Here is a 22,741-nt window from a genome sequence, read left to right on the forward strand (position 1 = left end):
ATTTCCCTCAAGGAAAAATCACTTAAAGCAAAGTATGATGATACATCCAACTAAGTCCAGCCATTACATTGTGAGTGTTTAAAAAATGGACGTTAGGCTGAATGTTATCTTTAGCAGATGGTGTTCTTTTCTTTAACAGGCATGTTTTTAAATAAAACTTGCTTCTTTCCTGTTACACTGTAAACAGAATTTGTCATTCTCTATTCAGTGAAATACGTATCCTGGGAATGATGCCAGTGGTAATGTCAAACAATCTTGAATTACTAATGTTGACAAAATTTTAAATAAGTACATTCAAGTTCTAAAGAATTCTGGTTAATTTGATTTACTGTGAACCTTGTTAACAAGGGCAAAAAAGGAACTATTTTGTATCAAACTCCAGCAACTCTTTTTCCTCATAGCTGCATTTCAATCTATCCTTTTGGATAAGGTATTGGTAGATGAGTAATGAAAAGAAATAAGGAACTGTTGTTTGAAAGTGTTTTTCTGGAGAAAAAAAAAAATTAAAATGCTGCTATAATTTTCAACAATGTTTTCCTCTCAACTTTTCATTCGTTCTGATTTCCTGGAAACTGAAGAGAGGCTTATACAAATGTGGACTAGAAACAACAGAAATAAAATCCCACTAGCCCGATAATTTGAAATTTACTAAAATGTGATAAGTTAAATGAATTTGCTGGGACAGATAACACTGGCTAACAGGATTTGTTTTTTCACTTCAGTTTATATGAACACTTTCCTTTCTACACGAAGCCATTTTTACAAAGCCATAGTGTGTAGATGGATAAAAATCACCTTCTACTAATATTAGCTGTATCTAGAGTGAAGCATAGCACTATCAAAACTGAATATTGTTGTCTATGACTAGTTAGAGTAATACTTTTCCTACTAGAAGATATTCCAGGAAGTGGAGATGTAATAAAAATTATATTGAGTGTATTATCTAAGAACTTAATAACTGTTTCCAAAAGACATTCAAGATTTTGGGTGGATTGGAGTTAGTTTGTTACTACTGTTATCAGATGCTTAGGATGCTGTGCCTCTGTCATGGTCCAAAGTGAATTGAGCCTGATTCTGCCTCCAACCCTTAGAAAAGCTCACTAAGGTTGTGTTGTGGCAGAGAATTGCAGACAGCCTGTTGTTATGACTTAATATCATCCAGTAATTCTTTTGTTTCCTTATTATGGTAGTTCTTCATAGCTTTTTGTTCTTCATGAAACAGGCCTATACTCTGAAGTAACTAGTCCTGAGGTAATAAATACTTTAATTCTGTGCTACAAAATTGCCCGTTAAAGTTAGAATAAAAGAGAGAGTATTTAGGACTGACATCAATAAAATACAAGTATTTCTTTAACACTAGTGAACATGTATCTTTTATGAAAATCTCATATACACTTTGGATTCAGTTAGCAAGTTAAATTTGTGTGTTATCTAAACTATGTTGTGTAGTGAATGTATGTGGCTTAAATGTGTGTTTATTAGTTTTGTATTTGTTCTTGTTTTCAAAGAACGATATAGGATCCAGAGTGATCAGTTAGAAGACCTTTGGCTAATAACAAAAGAGCTCACACTTCGACTTGAAGAACATTTCAAGAAGCAAAACTGCAAAGATTTTGCATGTACCTTTTCTGGTTCAATTCCCCTGCAAGAATATTTTGAACTAATTGATCGACATTTTGAGGTACATTACATAGTATGTGAATCGTTAATGTTCTGTTAGTTTAAAAATTGTTTGTAAGTCAGTACTATGATTAATCGGATTATAACTATAGCTATCACGGGCATTTGGCTTTCAGAAAATAGAAAGTTGCATCTAAACTAGTGCTGGAAAAAATGTCGTCATTTAGTTTTTAACATATGGAGTATGCCGTGCCTCTGAAACAGCCCTTGTGATTAGCAGAGCGCAAGTAGCTAGTGTGGAGTCTGCAAATAATACAAATTATAGTACTAGTATTTGCCTTTCTGCTTACTGGCTGTACGGAAGCCATGGGTTCTTCATTCACTAACGTCATGTTAATTGTGTAATTGTTTCTAAAATTTGTCCTTAGTTTTAGGCTATTTTACTTTTCCGTAATAATGAAGCCATGAGCATTTTTTTTTTTGTTACTTCATCCTGGTAATTATATAAAAAGTCCCTTCAGATTTTAAAAAACTGACTGCCCTTGTAGAAATAACATTGGAGGCTCAAGGAAGTTTACCAGACCAGATATAAAATAAATGTAATTACTTTTTCCTGTTTGGTCATGCAAATGACAATGAAAAATCTCCAATAGTTCAACTAGCTTGTAGAAATAGCTAATAAAATAAAATATATGCACTCCTTCCCCCTGCCCCCGCCTTTCCAGTAAAAAAAGAGAATAGCTATTTGAAAATTTCTGTTAAACTCATGTAATAGACAAAAGCAGCAACATATGTATGTAAGAGTGAGAAATACTATTGGATGTTCTTTCATGCTGCCAAATTTTCTGTGAGGTGGAGCCATCACCACACAGAAAGATTGAAGTCGTAGTCGGGATTCTTTGGGATTTTTTAAGGAGTCAGCCTAGATCCAGGTCTATCTCTCAAGCTCATGAGTAGTTATTCTGTTAGTCTTTCAACTAATTTGGCATTCAAAAAGTTTGGGGTATTGTAGTTTGGGAATTGTAGTTTGGGAATTGTAGAAATATCTTAAACGTAGGCTTCATTTAGATTGTATCACAAGCTTAAATATATTGAAGTTTGAAATGTAGGTGTGATTGCTGGAATGCTAATTTAGGATCTACTTATGTTGCAGCTGGCTATTTTGAAGTTTCTGAAATTTTACAATAATTATCTGGTCTAAAAATTATCAAATGACCTACGAAGGGGATCCTAATACTCCCATCTCTGTAGCTTCAACACACTCTTTTTTGGCAAGCTTGGGAGAATATTACCTGAGATGTCCCTTTTTTCCTCCTACTTCTAGAAAAGCTGCATAGTGTTTCTTTTTTTCTTAGCTTCCCTGAACTGTCCTTCATAATCATGTACTGACAGAATGGTACGTTTGCTTATTTTAAAATATAATCTGTTTTCTAAATTTAGGAAACTTAATTTTTCTGCTCATTTTGGGGCACTTTAAAGTGGATGTGTGTCAAAATGTTCACATCTGGAAAGCTGTGTGTCTTAATGTTTCTTCTGATAATTTCTCCTAGTTACAGCATGTCAGCTGTACAGAGGAGTCCTAGCTTTTTGAAAGACTTGCCTTTATTTAGTGATTTTTGTGTTAGAGGCATGTACTAGAAAATGGTAAGGTGATTAAAAGACAAGATAAGAATTCTTATTATCTGGGCATTTGATGTACAATGTTGTTCAAAGTTTTGTGAACACTTAAGAAAGTTTGTTGTTATATCTGATCAGTATATATAAAAGGAAAAAGGATTTCATTTCCAAAAAAGACAATCATTTAAACAGTGCAGAATTTAGTACTTCTATCCATGCTTAAGGGAATAACCATTTACTTTCTTCTGCAATGAATATCAAGTCCAATACACTGTGTGTATGTGTCATAAATAGCACATCAAACCAAGAAGAAGCCTTGAGATCCTGGTGGTGAAATTTTACTCTTGTTATTAGGCTTCTTGATGAGATATTTACGCATTTTCACAGATTATTGTGGCTGTTGACAATTAGTTTTGATTTCAGTGGCAAATGATAATTCTTGAAAATGTTAATAAGCTTCATGAGGAGTGTAAAATATGAAACTGGTATAAATGACATTATCATATTTGAATAATATACACTCTCCCAAAAATTTTACTATCATTCTCCTATTTCATTTGGAATGTGCATGCATAATGTATATGACCCTTAACCTGAATTTTTGAAAACCCTCAAATTGCAGCTACGTTTGAATGCTGAAAAATTTCAGGAGCTGTTATCTGAAAGGGCTGTACAGTTTCGAGCTATTGAGCGGCGATTGCTGACACGATTCAAAGACAAAACTCCTGCTCCTCTTCAACATCTGGACACCTTGCTAGAAGGAACATTCAGAGAGGTCAGTACAGTTTGATTATGAGTCTAACCTTTCTTTATGTTGTTGGTAAAACTTAGCTTAAAGCATATAAGCTATGCTTTCCTGGTTACATTTACCATCCAACAGACCAGGAAGCAGTAATTTGTTTAACGTAATATTCCCTGTAACTTTCCAGATGATTTGCAATAGTTTTATTTAATCTGCGACCACAAAATCTTTACTCCTGGGTCACACCAGCTTGACAGCACATCATTCTTTCCTAACTGATGTTGATAGTGTAAATATTTTATAGTTCATGTGAAAATATTTTATAGTTCATAGCTTGTGTAAATAGTTCAGGATACACTGTAAACTGGTGGAATGGTTTGGCTGGTGTAACATTCACAACAAACTTGTCTGAGGCTGACCATGTCCTTCCTCATGGGGATTTTATGTTCTAATCATTTCAGAATGTGATAGCTGCAGAAGAACAATGTTTAAAAAAAATTCATTCCTAAACCATCCCCATACTGGAGGTACACAAAGAATAAAACAAATTTTCTTCCTTATCCTGCCTCAGCTCTGCATTGCTTTAGAATAACCCTTGTTTCATGATGCGTCCCCTTTGCTAAGAAGTTACTTCATGCGCTTTGTGCTTTTCTGTTGGAGGATCTGATTTTACTTTCTAACATGCTTTGTTAGAGAAGCTGAGTCACAATTAGATTCCTTGCTGGAAAAAAAACTTACCTTTATGCACTGTTGATTATCACAACAATTAAAAAAAAAAGGTGTTAAGGAAAAATATTTTTCCTTACTGTTGCCTCTAAAAAACCATTTCTCTAAATCGGAGAAAACTGCCTTTCCATGTGTCATTATACATGAGTCAGATTTGCCTTTATTTCAGTCTTTACTGTGAATGAGTTAACTGTGAGATGGTTTAAGTTTGAAAGTGAGGGTTTTCTGGTTACTTTAAGAAATACTAGGTATTGTTGTGATAGATGGGTGATTCTTTTAACACTTTGAAATGGCATGACTAAATAAGCCCTAAAGATAAACAAAAGTGAGTCTCTTGAGTCTGCTTTTGCTGTGTAGAACTGTTGCCCTTAAACTTAAAAGTTTTCTTATGCAGTTGAATTGAAAGATGAGTTCTGAGAATATGACAAAAATCGGGTAGTTGAAATAGATGCATATCGCAGAAGCTTATTTTATAAGGTCCTTCAAACCAAGGTTAGATGGGTGCTTTTCTTAACAATTAACTTTTGTAAGCTTTCTTAATTAGAATAAGTGTAGTTGAAAGGAGAATGAGGAAAAAGATTTCTTTCTGGAGAACAAATGCTTACGTTTTTCCACATTTGTTAAAACTTTGGTTTAGGCAAGCTCACATTTTTTTTGGTAGATTTCCTTTGTCATTTTCTTTTGTTCATGTGAATCCCCTTGCAACAAAGAAATGTTGTTATTGTTAGTACAAACAAAAGTATAGTAAAATAGTAATTACCGTAGAGACCCCATGGCTGCATATGTTGTTTTGAAAGTGAGAGCTGTGGTAGGATTTAATATTGTCTCTTTGCTATGTGGGTGAAATGAAATTGCTCGATGATGCATTTCCTATATTAGGAAAGACCTTGTTTTCTTTAAATCAGTATCATCTTCTGTCTTTATTTGAACAAGTATATCTAATGCAAATAGTTGAAGTATTAAAAATATGGTACATGTGTTTTCAGTAAAGGAATAATGAAGCCGGATAAATATGAACAGTATAAAGTCTCACTCCAAAAACTCTTTTAAGCGTGTAGCTTTTTTGACATTGGAATTAATATGATTGTATTTTTGAGAATACTGCTTTTCAGAAGAATTGTTCAAACAAGTTGTCTCTATTTTTCCTTTTGGAAAGATGTCTATTTTGAACATCATGGTTGTGTTTAGTAGTTTTCCTAATGCAGAATGTATTCACTGAAGAATGATGATCCATACCCTGTAGACTCTTAGTGGAATGACTCTTACTTGCTTCAGTGGAATTTGGATTGAACTCTGAATAAGTGAAGTAGAAGCTTTAGAGTTTTTTGTAATAAAATAGATATGATAAACCCCACCATAAAATACTCCTAACTGTTAGAAAAGAAATTGATTTTTATTCTCTTACCGTTGTCTGAGAATCTCATCTTGTCCCTTATGTTAAATATTTTTATAATGAGAAAAGAAAAATTTGCATTGTTTTATCCCCTTGTTTTTCATCGAAGTAATTGTTAGGTACAAAGAAAGGTTTTGTTACTTTTTACATTGGATTTTGCAGTCAGAAGAGAAATGTATATGTTTTGGTTTTATAGTGTATTCCAAACCTTTTCATCTAGAACAGGAAGGAGTTTCCATACTTATACTAAGTATGCGATTTTTTTACTCTTTTTAACCCAGAATCTCCAGGACTTGGGCTCTATACGAGTTACATTCTTAATAGAATAACTATTATAGCTTAGGATTTTTTTTTAAATTGAAGCTATAATGGTATAACCTCTCCAAATCCACTGTGATATAAAGGTGCCTCTTATTGCTTCCCTTATTTCCTTGCATCAGATCAGTTATACAGCAGATATATAACCTTTGTGTGAACAGCCCTAAAGAGCCTTAAATATAGCCTTGTGTGAACAGCCTTAAATAAATCAAATAATGGTGAATATTCAATTCATGTAGTTTCATTGCCTAGGTGTGATACATACCTACTTTAAACTTACTCTGTGCAGTTTCTTTGCCCACGTACAAATTGTTATGAATTGCTGAACTTACTTGAATTTTACGACTGAAGTAGATTGTAAATGTTAATTTTCAGATTTTCAACTTCAAGTAAAAGTTGTGTGATATGTAGGTAGATGTACAATGTGTGTCAAACCTATAGATGCCAAACCAGAGAAAATCAATCAAGCTGCATTTGATTCTCTGCTTAAAAGCATTTCTATTTATGAACTAAATTTTTGTATTAGTCCTTGTACATTACCAACAAGTCAGGATGTATTTAGTGCTACAATAAAATTACTAATGGGTTTATTATAGCGAAACTTTAGCCTACTTTTCATCTTTACAATAACAGAGAAATAAGCAGGCATCAGTGTGTGCAATGATGAAAAACTTGCTTTTGGTTTTATAGTCCTGTTTAATCTTTTCTTCTAGAATTTGTCTTTCTGAAGTAATATTATAGGTCTAAATAGATTTCAGTGAGTATTAACAACAGTTAACAAATAGTGACATCAGGTGTTCTATTTCGGAAGGAAAAGAAAAGCTGTTATATATACAGTAGCCTTGTATATTAGAAAAAGGAAATGTTATTCTTATGATGTTTAGGAATGATTTGTAGGAAGGTGCTATGAAAATAATGGAAAAAATCAATTTGCAGTAGATGCTATTTGTATACCTATGAATTAATTTCTTGATCTCTGGTTAAAAAAATTACTAGTGCAATTGGACATGCTGCTAGCTCTTGTTCTAAGAAAGGAATTTAATTAGATAAATTTAAAAGCAATTGAACAGTAGTTGAGATTGCATAGATGTTTTGTAGTTTAAAGGACTTCAAATATGAAATGAGCAAATTTTATGGTAGCTGTTGTAAACAGCATGTACTTTGTATAATGCTTACCTGCTAGAGACATGTTATTGCTTGAAAGTGTAATTTAATGATCTTTAATCTCTGCAATGTGTTTTCTGTCATATTGAAAAAAATTCGTAGTTTGGCAGTAGCTGCAGGTGCTTGCCCTGGAATTATAATTTTCATGCATTGACTCTTGAGAATCATTATTTGGGTTTCCAGATATAAGCTGGAATTAACAAGTGTCATAAAAATCAGATGGTTCAATTTCTTATTTCAACCCACATGGATTTTATCCTAGTGAATCTAAGCAATACTAGCTGTGTCTAGTTGTAAGCTGTGCTTAACCCAATAACCATGTTTAGAAGACTACTGCAGTTACATTCTTTTAGGGAAAGAGGAGGAAGGATGAATTTGAAACGTGGGGTGGAGTTCTCCTAGGGCACTTACTGTTGCTTACCCAATATTAAGTACGTAAAACATGAATCTGAGACAAGATTGAGCAGTTCAAGTTTACAAAAAAATGTAATGACAAAGCAGTGGCTTCTACCTTGCATTGTATTACAATAAAAGGTAGCAAAATTAAGACAAATTATGAAGCAAATTTCTCCTATATCCCCACACTTCCATCATATGTGGTAAACGTAGCTCCCTTCCTATTCTTTGATGCCACTAATTGCACAGTACCTCAGATTTCCTCGTGTTCTGAGGCTTCTTCATCCCCACCCTGTAAAACCACTAATTCGCTTGTGCTTTCTAATACTGACATGGCAACTCTTACCCATGGCCCCGGCACCCCCACGTCAGTTGCTTATTTGTGCACTGTCAAGCCAGTGCACTACTGCTGACTTGCAGTGGCCACCTAACCAGACGAGATAGATGATGTCCCCTGTCTCAGTAGAAATACTAATAGTGTCTCTCCCCTCCCAGTCTCCTAATTTAAAAAATGTATAGAGGATCTTAATGATTTCTGGATCTTCATGTCACTGTAAAATTTTGTGTGGTCATTGGAAATGACAGTTACTAAGAATGGACCGACAGAACAAGTCTGACATAAATGGTCAGCACAGTTGCATAACCTTAGACATCTAGGCTTAATAACTACATGTTCTACAACAGTGGGTCTTTATTTTTGATTGGTGATACATTTTAGCTTTTCTTTCTTTAAGGTGCTTTATAAATTTGAGAGCGTCTTGCCATTAGTAAGAAGACCTAACACACTTTTCTAAACAGAACTGCTAGAACTAATTGATACTGCAAGTTTATTCCCTTTATTTTCTCCTAATTCAGCTATTCTGTCATGGTAATCTCATTTATATTATTACTGAATAACCTGTCTCACAGAAATACTGGGCTGTAAGCAGCAATAAAGTGGCTTTCAACCACTTTTCAACCACTTTTCAACCAAGTAATTTTCAGATCTTGCGCTGTAAACGACTAGAAATTGTCCAGTTCATTCTGCTGTCTTTAGTATATGATTTGTATTTATCTTGTCTGGTCTTGGTCTTGCATCTTGTGAGTTCTGCATATGAATTGCAGCTTGAAGAGATTCACGCGCATAGGAATTTTTCACTTAAAAACTCTGCTTGAAACAAGGGGAAAAGTATTCAAATAGTCTTTCAGATTTCAAAAGGTGCTCATAGGTTGCTGTTTACAGGGATTAGGAACAAAACAATTCCTACAGATTTTTTTCAGTGTAATCTCCCTCATCTGTTCTCCCTTCAGCATTCCTATGTTGTTGATCTTGTTCATATAGCTAGCAGCGCTGGAAAGGTAAATGTAGCATTTCACCATCAGTCTGTTAGAAGTGGTCAACAAACACAATTGCTTCCAGGTAGAGATACCATGACTCCTCATTTAGAATAAAGAAGGCAATTCCATTGGGAGGATCCATTTTAATTCTTTACACAGCAGTAAACTGTGTAGGAATTTGTTGTCTGTGACTGAGAAAGCTTCATCTGCATGTAAGGGTTAGCAGTTTTCCCTGAGGTCTATGATGTGAGCTGTCCTTCACGGATACAGCCCTGGATTTTAGTTGGGGATCTTGAGCATTCAGTAGAGCCTTCCGGAGAAACAGATGAATTTTGCAAAGGATTTGGAAGTCAAATGTCGCTAAATGAATGCACTGGTTCTTTTAATAAGTAATGTCACAGGAGTTGCCCTTTCTCTTTCATATGACAGTTTTGAAGAAAGGTGCTTCTAATATTTTCAGAACTTTATAAGCTTCATTACACAACTGTCTCTTTGTTGTAACCTAATTTAAACAGAAATATGGACTATTTCATGTTTTTGAGATGGAATTTAAGCAATTGTGCTATGAGTTAATGCCAGCTGCTAAAACTTAGGACTGGCCCACAGTTTCATGCCACAGCGCAAGATTGGTATTTAGGTGTCCTTATGTTTGTTCTTTGTTTATGGATAGCTTTTCTTGCAACTGGTGTGATCCTTTTGGAGCCCTTCAATCCCATGTTATTTTCAGAGTGACATTGAGTAGCCGTACTACACGACAGGATCTGTTCTAGTCTTGAAAGTTGACATTTAAATAATCAAATCTAAAGCTAACTTTGTAGCACTCTTTCTTAAAGAAAGAAAAAAAAATTAGAGCAACACCTGATTAAAGCATGTAGCATATGACCTGCAGCTTTGTTTAAGTTTACTGTAAAATACACACACAAAAAGAACATTCCCCTCATGTTAAAGTGTTAACTAAATGTTTTTTTAGAAAAGCATCCAAAAAGAGAAAGCTATGATACAATAAACTTTCAAAGTTCAATCTATGGAGAAAAAGCAAATCTTTTGTATCCCTGGACATAATTTAGGAGGCCACAGGAAGTGCACTAAATATTTATGTTTCTTGAGGTTTCAGCAGAATGTGTAATTAATCTGAATTTTGGACAGAACTTAAAGGAACTTAGAATCCCTTTGAGCACATCTTACTTTACAAGACAATTGTGAGGAATTTTCACCCTAGTGCTGCTGCCCATGCACGTTATGTCTTTCTTTCATTGTGGTTTGTGATCAAGCAAGAGTGTTGAAACCTTGTCAAGCAGTATTTTAAGTATTAAAATACTGTGTGCCAGCTCTTGTCCATTTTATAGTATTTGACACTATCAGGCAAAATTAGGTTTGGGTGTAAATCATTATCATGATTGAGATAACTAGATGATTCTGAATTGTATCTTCTGAATCATGTGATTTCCTCTCTGAAATTTCGGCACTTCAAATGAAAACCAATATTCCACTTAACAGTTGACAAGTATCTAAATGTAAGCATATTTTGTCCTTCTTGTCTAACACTTTTGAGTAGTTTTCAGAACAGATCCTCAGCTGATTTAAAGCACCATTATTCCAGAGAGCCTGGTTTATAAGACATGGGGTTCTGGCCCAGTGTTTAAGGGCTTGCCTTTATGCCTAGGGACAGTCACACATCTGCTTCATCTGTGTTCAACACCAGCTAGATGTGAATGTGATAACATCTGGAAGCTTTGCACCTGTGTCAAAGTTGAACAACAACCATACAGATACACCTTCTTCATAGCACCGCACTAATGTAGTTGTGTGGCTCCCAGTTGGAGGCGGTTCATGATCTCCTGTCTTTCAGCTGGTGTGGAACAATTCTGTGACTGTCCGCACCTTTCTCTGCAGATCTGTTCTAACCTTTTGCTGTGCTGTTGGATGCTGTGACAAGCAGAATTGCAGGTGCTCTCTGTCTTTCGATCTGTAGGCATGCACTCGAGGTTTGATCTCGTATCTGGTATCTCTCTTGCTCAGTTTCCTGGAGTCCAGTTAACTCAAACTGGTGACAGCTCTTCCAGCTTTGTCCAGTTCCTGATACTGAATTTCCCAACTATTGAAGGTATGTGTATCTGACACTTAGAGTAAATTATAATTAAATTCTGCCAAGGAATTTTTAAATGTGCATGTACATGTGCATTTTGTTGTTAGACAGCATGAAAAATACAGCTGTGTGGAAAACAGAGCCACTCTAATTGGAAGTTTCTAACTTATTTTCATCTCTTCAGCAAGAGATTTGGATCTTGTCACTGCCTTTTGAAAGGAAGCACAATCTCCCCTCTTTGCCTCTGTTTGTTTCCCGTTTTTCTCTGCTCTCAGAATAAGATTCCCCCAGCTATCAGATGACACCCTCCCGTTTGATTTTTGGGTCTGTTATTTCTGGGACTTGGTTGCAGACTCAGACGATTGAATTGACTTCCCTATAGTCAGTTGGTTTGGTTTTTTTTTTGTAGGGAACTGAAATGCTCTAGGTTAGTAATCCTTGGTGGTTTCAGACTGTTAGATGGAGTAATTTCTTTTGATATTTCCATAATGATTTCAGCACAAAGATGAAGAGTATATTGAAGGCATATGCCTTTGCCTTCCTTAGATGTAGGTAACTTATAGGCAGTAGTACAAAAGGATATATGTTTGTACAGAAGTATATATGTTTGTGTACACATGCACATGCATATATATACGTATATACACATAATTCATCGTATCTTCATTTCAGTCTTCAGAATTGTTCCTGAATGTCTTTTTAGAATTGTATATCTTAAGAGCCAGAATTTTACTTCCGTGATAGTTGATACCAACAGGTCCAGCACCTAATATACTAAAGAAAAATAATCTTCCTATTTCTCTCCTTACCTTATATCCATCTACTGATTTAGGAAGCTAGGCTCTTTATTTCTAATCTGTAATCTACTACATAGGTATAATATGAAATAGGTGTGGGCATTACAATTTTTTAAATAAACATAATTTTCTAACCTTTTGAAAGCATAAGTACTGTTCCTTGCATTATTTTAACACTTGCATTGTGTGGAGCACTTCAATCGTTGGTGGTTTGTGGTCAGTGGCAAATAAAACTCATTGTGTTCTATTCATTAAAACACATGGAATGTCATTAAAGGTCCATTAACTCTTTGTTCAAGCCCCTTAACTCCTTTCCTTGTTTATTAATCGGTTGATAAAAATCCCAGAAGTGATCATTAATGATTGAGTATTCTCTCTAGAGTCGCACTTCTGACACACATGGCCTCAGAAACTCGACATTTTGGGAATGATTCATTACTTGATTAGTAAGGACTTTTACCTCAAAGCAAAACCATTAGGGTTTATCATGCATGACTCAAAGGCTATATATCACACCCGCTCCTGTAATAGTCATTTTCCCCAGATAATGTCAGTGAGAACTACACCCATAGTATAAATTAGCTCTTTTTGGCTTGAATAAATATGCTGTTCTTTGGAGGAGTTATATTTAACTTCTCTTGTTTTATTGCTGTTTCTGCTAAATGTAGTTTTTTCATAGCCACTAAAAGTAGCTTATTGGCTATTACATATAATTAAAATTCTCTATTTTATTGGTGTTCAAATAGTGTTATGTTTCTGTTTCCTTAAGACTTATTTAGCTTTAACAGTGGAATACTTACAATGTCATCAAAGCCCCTTTTTATTAGAAGATGTATTCCAAAAATGTCTGAAAGTAGTTAGCTGTGCTTGGGAAGCATATATTATGATTACTGGCACAACTCTTCTGTATTTTGGTCTGTGGTAGCAATTACTTGCTCCGGTGTGGGACAGTCTTCACTTCAGGTCAGCCGGTTTGTGGGACAAATAAGTAAAATTGCTCATCTCTTCAGTAAGGTTTTTTGTGGAGGGAGTTAGATGTAAAAGCTGGAAACAATGCAGCCGTCACAAGAGAAAGAGGTTGGAAGTAAAATGTCCTTGTGTGTACAGATATGGCATAAAGCGCCTCAACTGGGGTCTGCTGGACTGCATTCAGTCTGGCCTGTCACATTTTCCATAACGGAGGGTTCCAGCTACACTGTGCTGTGTCATACAGCCCTGTCTACTGAACTGCTCCCCTTGAACCTGTGAGTAGCCAGGTTTGAACACCCACTGCTCCATTCAAATCACTGAAGGACCAGAGGTGTGATTTTATTAATTTTTTTTTTCCCCACTCCACCCTGGATGCGGTTCCCACTTTAGAGCTGTGCACCAATGTGACCTATCAGAGGATTCCCCAAACTTTGATTCAGTCCTCAGGGGTACGGGCAGATTGTACCCTCTGGTGGATATAGGCAAGAAGTGATTTATGTCACTTCTTGTGATGTAAACGTTCTTTGGCACTTCTTGTGACATTTGTTTCATTGGCTAATGCCTTTTTGAAAGGGAAAAAATATATTCCTTTTTAGGGGTAGATCTTGTATCCTCAGCCTGACATAAGCTCACGAGACCATATATGAGAACTTTCTGTAGGGACTGAAAGAACCTGCGTGCATTTGAATGAGTGAAAATGGAATTGGTTGGCTACAATTCCCCAAAGAAAGGAATACTGGAAGTCTTATTTCTTTGAAAGAAATGTCATATCTGATAATCTGAAATCTCAGATACCTGTGCTGAAGGTATCCGGTGTCTTAAATCATTGACAGGCTCTTTCACTGGGAGAAATGGACTCCATAGGCAAGAGAGGAAGTGCTATGCAGTAACGTAATCAACACTTGAATAAAAAAATTGATACCGTCTTCACAGAAGGATGGAAAACACTATTATTTCATGCTCCCTAGAAAGTTTTCTGTATCAGCCCTGTAATTATGCAGTACAAAAGCATTTGAGGCATAAAAGCTATACAGCTGAGAACAACTAGTGAGCATACGTGGTGGAAGATACAATGGTTACTTTGCGAGTTTGGATACATGATCTTTGTGAAATTGCTCATTTTAATTGAGTGGTCCAGATGTGATGAATTAGGTGCATATTAAATTATTATCAGTTTTGGTTAATTTTTGCATGCAGTACTAAAAACATTTTTGGCAGCTTCTGATGTAATTTTAATAGTTTGCTTTTGGGTGGCTACTATACTTGTTTTTCCAGTGTGTACATGGGTGCTGTGCTTTCAGGTAGCTGAAATAATATCAAACTAGATAATTTTCTGGTGTAAGCTCCCGATAAGTGATACTGATTTCTTTGATGTACAATAGATGATAATTTTGCATTGTGGTTGGATGGCAAGTATATGTTGGTTTCAAATTCATGCCAAGTAAATATTTCAGAGACTTTGATACTCGGATTCAGTGAAATGCTTGGGTTCGTGTCGACTTACATGTTCATTATACCAACAAGTAAATAATAAGGGGAAGAGCTACAAAAGTCCTGTAATTTAATAGCATTTTATGCCAATCTCTGATTTAAGACAAAACAAAAAGACTTTCCTCCTCCCCCCAAAAAAATTTCCCCACCTGGGAAATAAATATTTGAGGGCCAAATTAACTAAATTGTTTACTCATCTAATGCTTGCAGATCTTGGTGTGAGTTGGGTGTTGAAGTGGATTTGGTTACAGTTGTATCTTTACTGTAAACCCAGCAACACCAAGCTATTTTGTCTGCTAGCTTAATCTAAAAGAATTTTACATTGGTCTCTACAACTACTTATATAGAGAATGAGCATCTGAATCACTGTTCTGTTGATTTTGGGTACTCTTACAGGTGTGACATTTAATTTAGTCACTGATGATGGCTGGCTCAAAATGACTTGCATAGACCATTGGTCTACCCTATAGACTAATGTCAGAGGTGGGAATAGACCTCAGGCCATCAGTCCCCTGCTCTGCCCAGTACATCTAATGCTGCTTATGTATTCGTCGCACACTCCTGATTGGCTGAGGTAGGATTCTGCTTGGTGTTACTTACCAGAGGCAGTATAGTAGTGCACTATGGATTCCTGAGGGGAAAAAAAAAATATTAAAAAATAGTATAGACATTTTATTTAAAAAGAAAATCTGTTTCTTTGTGTGTATGTTCCTTGTAGTCAGCTCGGAGCTGACTTTTCCTCCACCTTTCTGGGGAAAAATGTAACTTGTGTGGTCATTCTCCCAATTTAGATCTTTTTAATAAAAGGTACAGTTTATGTTGGAGCTAAACAGTTGGTTAAATCTGTAAATTGACAAAAACAAAAGGGAAAAGAACTTTCTTCTCCATTTCTTCTTGGCAGTTGGCATCTCAACATGTCTATTTTATGTTTCAGTTGTGCTTAACTACTAATTTCCACACAGTAGGTATTTCTACATTGTGAAGCCTTCAATTATTCTGTTGTGGATAATTTAAACCAATATGAAAAGGAAAAAGGTGGTTAATGCAGGAAAAGTTGGTGTAATGAACTGAGGGGGTCAGAAGTCAGGAAGGAAGAAGACAGTAATGATGAGTATCATAACTACAGAAGTATTATTTTAAGGCTTTTATTAAATAGAATGTTCTGCCCATTCTGCTTGCTTTGAGTTCTTTGACAAAGTTTTGTGGCTGACAATTTCTTGTTTTAATATTGGCAATTTGTTATGGATACAGACTTGGTATTATTTAGACATCTTAAAATTTAGTGTTTACTTGAGTCCCTTATTGGATGGACAACCAGGATGCTGAAATGTTGAGGTGGCAGGTTTTGACTGTAACAGCTGTAATCCTTATTTTTCCAAAAAGCCTTTTGGTAAACCTAGAAAACATTATGTATGGGAGCTGAAGGCTAAATTGCCAGGCTAAATTCCTGTAACTTGGGAAGAAGTGGAGGAAAAGACATTATGTATCACAGGAACTGACTTTTTAAATGGTATTTTTAAAGGAATCATTCCATTTCCCTTTAGGAAATTTGAAAGTATTTGGTATGGATAACATAATTTTTATCTTGTTCATTGTTTATACTCTTAAGGCCAATCTACTTAGAAAAAGCAACACCTATTAAAGGCCTTTGAATTCAGAGTCTTTCATGTTACAATGTGTCTATTTACTGCTGTCAGTAGGCTCGTAATATATTTAGCTTAAAGAGGTTAACAAGCATACCTTGGAGTGTTACTTTTATTTTCTGTTCTGTGACACTTAGCAAAATCCCATTATACAATTGAGCAGTATTATAATGTTAAAATGTTAATTTGTTCTGCATTCCGTTAAAATTGGATTTTTTTCTTGTGCATTGGCCCATGCGTTTTGTATAAAACCTATAATTTAAACACTACACCATAGAAATGCCCTAAATTAGTAACCTTTTGCCTTTGCTACCTTAATTACATCTCATTATTTAGTACTTAAAGAGCAACCTCTAGCTATTGGTTAAATATTTGCTAGCTAATTAGATTTGTCATGTTAAAGAAAACAGTAGCCCTTGCCTCTGTTCTAATTTGAGTGGGGTTTCAGAGTTTTGAGAAAATTCCATGCTTTGCTGGAGGAAAAGTAAACTTCTTGCATTTTCCTTATTTTTTCATTTGTCCTTAATGAGCATTTCATCGTGCATTAGCTGTCTGTTACATTCCAATAGGCAATTGAAAGTCTGTCTTAAAATAAGTATTTTCAAAAGACTGTTGTGTTTCAATATGTTCTATGTCTTCTAGCTACATTTATTCCTTTTAGCTTTTATGAGCATCTGATACACTCAATTTCTTTTCTTTTTTTATTGTGGAAACACATATGAAGCAGATTACTTGTTGGCTACTAATAGCTATCTTTCAGATTTTTACCTCTTTTTGGGAAGAAGTCTGAATTGTTTGATCAGAATCACAAGGAATATGATTCATTAAAACATCCATTGAATTGTCTTTTCTTACAAATTTAAAGATCACTTCTCCTGTTTGTCTTTGTTTTTTTAATTGTATGCAGAAATTATAAACTGCAGAAGTTATGAAAAGCTTGCAGGATGACTTAATCTTCAGTATTTAATTCACGTCTACTGGATTGTATTTTTGCATTTTATTTTGCTTTATCTTATGCTATTTTTTCTTTTGTGTAAAAGCATGTGAAGAGATTGTAGTTTATAATTGCAATTAGTTAGAATTCCATGATGTGAAATTCCCTGTCATATGCAAAGATATCCTGCTTCATTTCCTCTTTTACTTTTTTTTTCTGAGATCCACAATAGTGGAAGCTGGTCTACAACAGATTTGTCTATCTGACTTGATTCCTACCCAGTACTTAACTATTGCTCTTCTTATCTAGTTCTTAAACTGTTGCCTGCACTGTCCATTTGCGTTTGGAAGTCCAGTGTCTGCAAGAAGTTCTTTCACCCATTCTTCCCATATGTTTTGTTACATTACGGGTTAAAAATTGCAGGCTGGCATGGTTACAGTTTGAAGTACGAATCTCCATTTATGTTTATTGTTGTGATATCACTGACCTTTTATTTTTAACAAAGGCACCAGAGACGAAGAAAAACACGTTGATACAAGTCTTCATCTCGCTCGTGTTTTTTCTTCTGTGGTAAACCCATCTATGGAACAGAGAAACATTTGACCTCTAGCATATAAATTCGTTCCTATGAAAATCAGTTTTAATTTCTGAAATGTATTTTATTAAACTTTTTTGAGGGTAGTGGTGGGGGGAGTACCAGCAGTGCATTTACAGAGAAACCCATTGGCCTATCCAGTTTTAGGTTAAGTACTTCAACCTTTGAAGTAGATAATTTCTCTGAAAACTTCTTTTCATGTTTTGTTTCCTATGTCACTGTTTATACATGCTATATCTGTAAGCTCTGAAACCATTACTTTACTATTCATGTGAAGGTTTGAGTGATTTGGTGATTATTGTCTGTATTTATTCTTGGTTTTGAATTCAGCAAGGCAATCTGTAAAGGCAATGACTACCTAAGAGGCCCTGTTGTTCTTTGCAAAAAAAAAAAAAAAAAAAAAAAAGTTCCATGGAAACCTTTCCCTGAGAAGAATTTTTGAGATTTATATGGATTACAAAGCATTAAGAAGGGTCATTCCTTAATTTTCTTTCCGAGCAAAAATGCCAAGATACAATTTTAGCAGGTATTAGTAAAAATTGAAAAGTATGCTTTGTGTTCTGGGACTGGTGCCAACATCTGTATTTGCAACTCCCAAGACAGGTCTAAGAGTGAAAGCTTTTCCTCATTGCCCTTGGAAGACTGCTAGAACAAGCCTGTGACATTTCTGTTCTGTTGCATCTGTGTTATTTACTTCCCCTTCAAAATTTTTCTTTTTTCTTTTTTTTTTTTTTTTTGGAAGTTTATGGTCACTGCAAAGGAGTTTACTCTCTGGGTGGGGGAAAAAGGAAAGAAAAAAGTCATAACCCTTTGTTTTGATCACAGGTGCATTTTTCTAGTGGGAGGTCACATTTAATTTGTGTAGCATGTTCAGGTGATTCTGGAGCAGATCCTCAGCCAGAATGAATTATCATGGGAGTTAATAGCTCTGACTGTTTACACAAGCTGAGGTCTGTTCTCGAGCTCAGGTAAGTTTCTTCATTTTTTAATGAAACAAATGAGACTGTAAATTTTAAAATTTCATAAAATGCCAGTAAACTGTAGTAATTTTTTTGAAGGGATTCAAAGTTTTGTCTCATTTTCTGTGAATGTTATAATAACCCATGTTGTCTCTTAATTTTTTCATGTTTTGATCAGGGATCAAATGGAGGGGGTTAGGTTTCTGTGCATATGTTGCTTTTTTAAAATAGCGTGTTTATCAGGTGAAGGATAGTTAAAATGATGCATGGAAGTCCAGACTCTTCCAATCTGTGTTTCGAGAGGCTTTTTGGTACCTTATTGAGGCACTTAATTTGTTGTAGTTTTATTCTGAGCAGTAGGGAGCCCTCTTTAATCCTGTTCTGTCTAGGACTGTTTCAGGTGCTCTATCTTTGAAAATAGTCACTTTATTAGGTCAACTAAATATGGATTTAAATGTCTAAATTATGGTTTGAAGAATACATGTGCTTCAAAAGAGTACATTTTTACAAGAAATAAGATTCCTGGATTTTTGCCTCTCTCTTTTGTTAACTTTTGCGTTGCATGCGGAACAATGTTGCTTTCAGTTGAAAAATGGATTGTTCCAGCAGAGTGCAGCAAAAGACAAATATTGTAAATATGTTTAGCTTTCCTGTCAAGAGTTGGTACATTGTAAAAAAGGAAGAACTTAGATAAGGAGCTTATAATTCATAAAATAAAAAATAAATTATGGAGGAACTGTAGAAGAATATTGTGGTTTAGTTAAGTTCTTTCTGCAGGTTTTTCCTTCTGCAACTCTGAGACATCGGTAGAATGTACTAGGAAAATAATCATTAAAGAAGTGTTAATATATAGTGAATAACTAAAGTCTAAGATCTCTTAAGCATTCCTGGTAAATAGAAGAAGAACTTTCAATTGTAGGTAACTAAATGCTACTTGTTAGTAATTTATCTGAGGCTGGACTGCAAGGTGGTGGAAGAGTTGAGATTACAATTCAGGATTTTTCCCTTCTTCCCCATACTTAAGCTATTAGGCCCCCTTCCCCTTTATAATTTTAGCTACTAATGTTTTGGGTTTTTTTTTCCCCTGCTTATTTGCTTAGGAGTTAGCAAGCCTTATTTTTTTGGCCTTTGTTTCATGCAAAAAATTTCTTTAGCCTTTTGAAGCCTTACTTTAAATGACACCATTAAGAAAAGATTATATAGTTATCTTGACCCTCCAAAATGTAAATAAGAGTAGCGTGCAAATACTGGTTTCTGGATAGTGTATACAATTTGAGTCAGTCTTCTAGTTTAATTTTGGGGAAAATTCCCAATGATGCAAAAGGATTCTTGCATGTTCCCTGTATGTCTGCACGTCTAAACTCATTTTAAGATATTTTTTCTTCATATAAGCATAGCTTCGCTGGATATTAGCAATATAAAAGAATAGTGAAGAGACCACTTAGAAGTATAGTTTTTTTATAACACTAAAGCCAGTAGTAGTTTTCAGAAGCTGAAAAGAGGAATTTAGTCTTAAAACATGTTAATGAGTGTAAGAGCTACATATTTAGCAAAGAAAAAAGTGAATATATGTATATTCAGAGATTGAAAATTAAAATGGATATGTAAAATATTTCTTAAGAAATCTCAAAGGAATGTAGTTTTCCTTAGCCCATCTGTTAAAATTTATATAATTTGAATTGAGCCATACATTTTTACTAATAGTTTTTAGTGTTGTTCCCATGTCAGAATCTGGATTTAGAGCTCTAACCAGGCTTATGTTTTCACTGTTTGCGTTGCAGCCTGGTCCTCCTGATCCTGGGTTTCAAAATGCCTTGCGCTGCCAAAGTTAAAGTGGGAAATGTTCCCAGACGAGTTCATTCTCAGCTCATTAATCAACATGAACAGGTCAAACGAGAGACTGAGGATGAGTGAGTCTGGGATCCCCATCCAGTCATTGGTGGGCACTGGAGACCCATCGTCCCCACAGTATGCCCTCCCATCCTTCAGTGGGTTCCCTTCCCTTCTTGCCACGAGCGGCCCTTCCCTGACACCTTTGCCGAGTAGAAGTGCAGGGTATTGCTTGTTGCACAAGTCCCTTCCTCCTCCTCCTCACTGGTCCGATGAAGACAGTTCCCCAGGGCACAGTGAGAGAAATAACCTATGGAGAAATTAATGTTGCCATGTTGCAGGGGTAGGGATGTTTGTTTGGAGAGAAACCACAGCAGGCTTTTAGGAGGCTATCCCAGCATTCCAGTCTGCTGCAACCAACAGTTCCCCAATTTTCCCATGTCCTCTGCCCCTAGCAGCTGGTGGTAACAGCCTCTGATATACGCTGAACGATTTTCTTCTACTGTGACCTTGAGTCTCTCAGATGGCAGTAAAGGAAAGTTTCTGTTTAAGTTGAAAATGCCTGGGTTTGGTTCTGATAAGGATCTTTAATGCAGTGTGAAGTAACTCTAAATTTCTGGAGTACCTGTAGACTCCAGTTAGGCTCAAGGCACCCAGTGTATTGGATGCTGTGCAAGCACAGAGCAAAGATTTTCTTTTTCTTTTTTTCTGAAGATCTTGCCATTTCAGTACACCAAATCCTAACCAAGTTTTAAGTTTAACAAATCGAACATCCTTGGTTAAGGATGAAGGTCAGAGTGATAAGAACATGGAGATGTTTAGGAAAGCTGTTACACAGTAAGATGATTCTGGGTTCATTTATTGGCTTTTCTAATACTGTTTTTTGTTTAAATTTTTGGATCTGTCTCAGTCTGAAGGGAATTAGTTACTGACCTTTCCCATACTAGAAAATCTTAACAGAGCAAGAATGGTGTGAAGCTCATCTAGTATTTTTCTTGCCTCAGCTTTGTAAAGACTTTACTTACGAGAAGACAAAGGGGAATACATTTAAGAACCACTCACTAATGAGAAAATGTGGTTCTTGGAATGGTCATTCTTGTGAAAGTGATGCTTAATTTTACAGAGCACATTGTTACTCTTGGTAAACTAAAGAAAAAGGGGTCAACAAATGCAAGCCATAAGGATCATGAAGAAAAGTTTAAAATTCTCTCCGAATAGCGTGGGACATGTGGCAATGACTAATTTTAGGGCTGTCCTACAGTATTCCTTATCTTAACATGCGTGGCCACACTCAGGTTGGAACCCTTCTCTGCAAGCAGTCCAAACTTAAAATACCAATCATTGCCTCAAATATTGTACAATCTAATACAGTATTTCTCTGTCCTTTTTTAACATAATGGGTACCTTTGCACTGATTTTTTTTTTTTAATTTATTTTTTATTTTCCCCTGCTGTTTGGAAGTTGGAAACAAGGAAAGATAGAAAATAAAGTGCTTAGAATTTAGACAAACAACATCTTATTGTTTTACGGAAGCATTGCTTTCATGCTATAAAACTGGATATTTTAAATTGGCACCGACAGCAATCAGGAGCCGGCCTTTCACTTTGCCTTCTGGCAGGCCCAGCTGTATACCTGCCAGCTGAGTGGGATTTCTGTGTAGGTAGTTTTTATTTGTATTTTTAGTTGCCAGTTGCTTCATGAATTCTGCTAGGAAGACCACCAGTAGCTCTGAAATCACAATTTGAAAAACTTGCAGAGTTTACAGATGGCCAAGATAGAGGTGTCGTTGCAAAGATTTAATAATAAAAATAAATGAACCTGAAGATAGTCATAAAAGCCCTTTGGATTGAGGAGACTTTGGGATGATAATTACGCCTTGATAATTATCACGATGGGAGTCAGTAGGTTGGTTCTGAAATTAATATATGAAGAAGTCATTAGTCTTTGAGAGCCATTCTGTGTAAGTAGTAGAATGAAGGTTTCAAAAATTCAGCAAGTGGGAAGAATGTTAAGATAGTGGCTACAAAGAGCACGCTCACTCTTTGAGTTTTTTTGGAGATGAGGAAAAGAGAAAGTGGAGTGATAACTTGAAGAGAATATGATGTGCCTACATTTTTTTGATTCAGTGATGATACAGACTATAT

The 22,741-nt window shown here is 35.5% G+C and overlaps 1 protein-coding gene across 2 annotated transcripts in view; it reads left to right on the forward strand.

Moving 5' to 3' along the window:
- BBS9 (Bardet-Biedl syndrome 9) overlaps positions 1-22,741 on the forward strand; it is a 313,308-nt gene that overhangs the window by 79,305 nt on the left and 211,262 nt on the right. For both annotated transcript variants that reach the window (XM_075143047.1, XM_075143048.1), the window contains 2 exons: positions 1,509-1,681; positions 3,860-4,012. In XM_075143047.1, coding sequence (XP_074999148.1) covers positions 1,509-1,681; positions 3,860-4,012 — 326 coding nt within the window. The remainder of the gene's footprint in view (positions 1-1,508; positions 1,682-3,859; positions 4,013-22,741) is intronic.

The sequence above is a fragment of the Calonectris borealis genome, chromosome 2 (assembly GCF_964195595.1).
Source record: "Calonectris borealis chromosome 2, bCalBor7.hap1.2, whole genome shotgun sequence".
Lineage (NCBI taxonomy): Eukaryota > Metazoa > Chordata > Aves > Procellariiformes > Procellariidae > Calonectris > Calonectris borealis.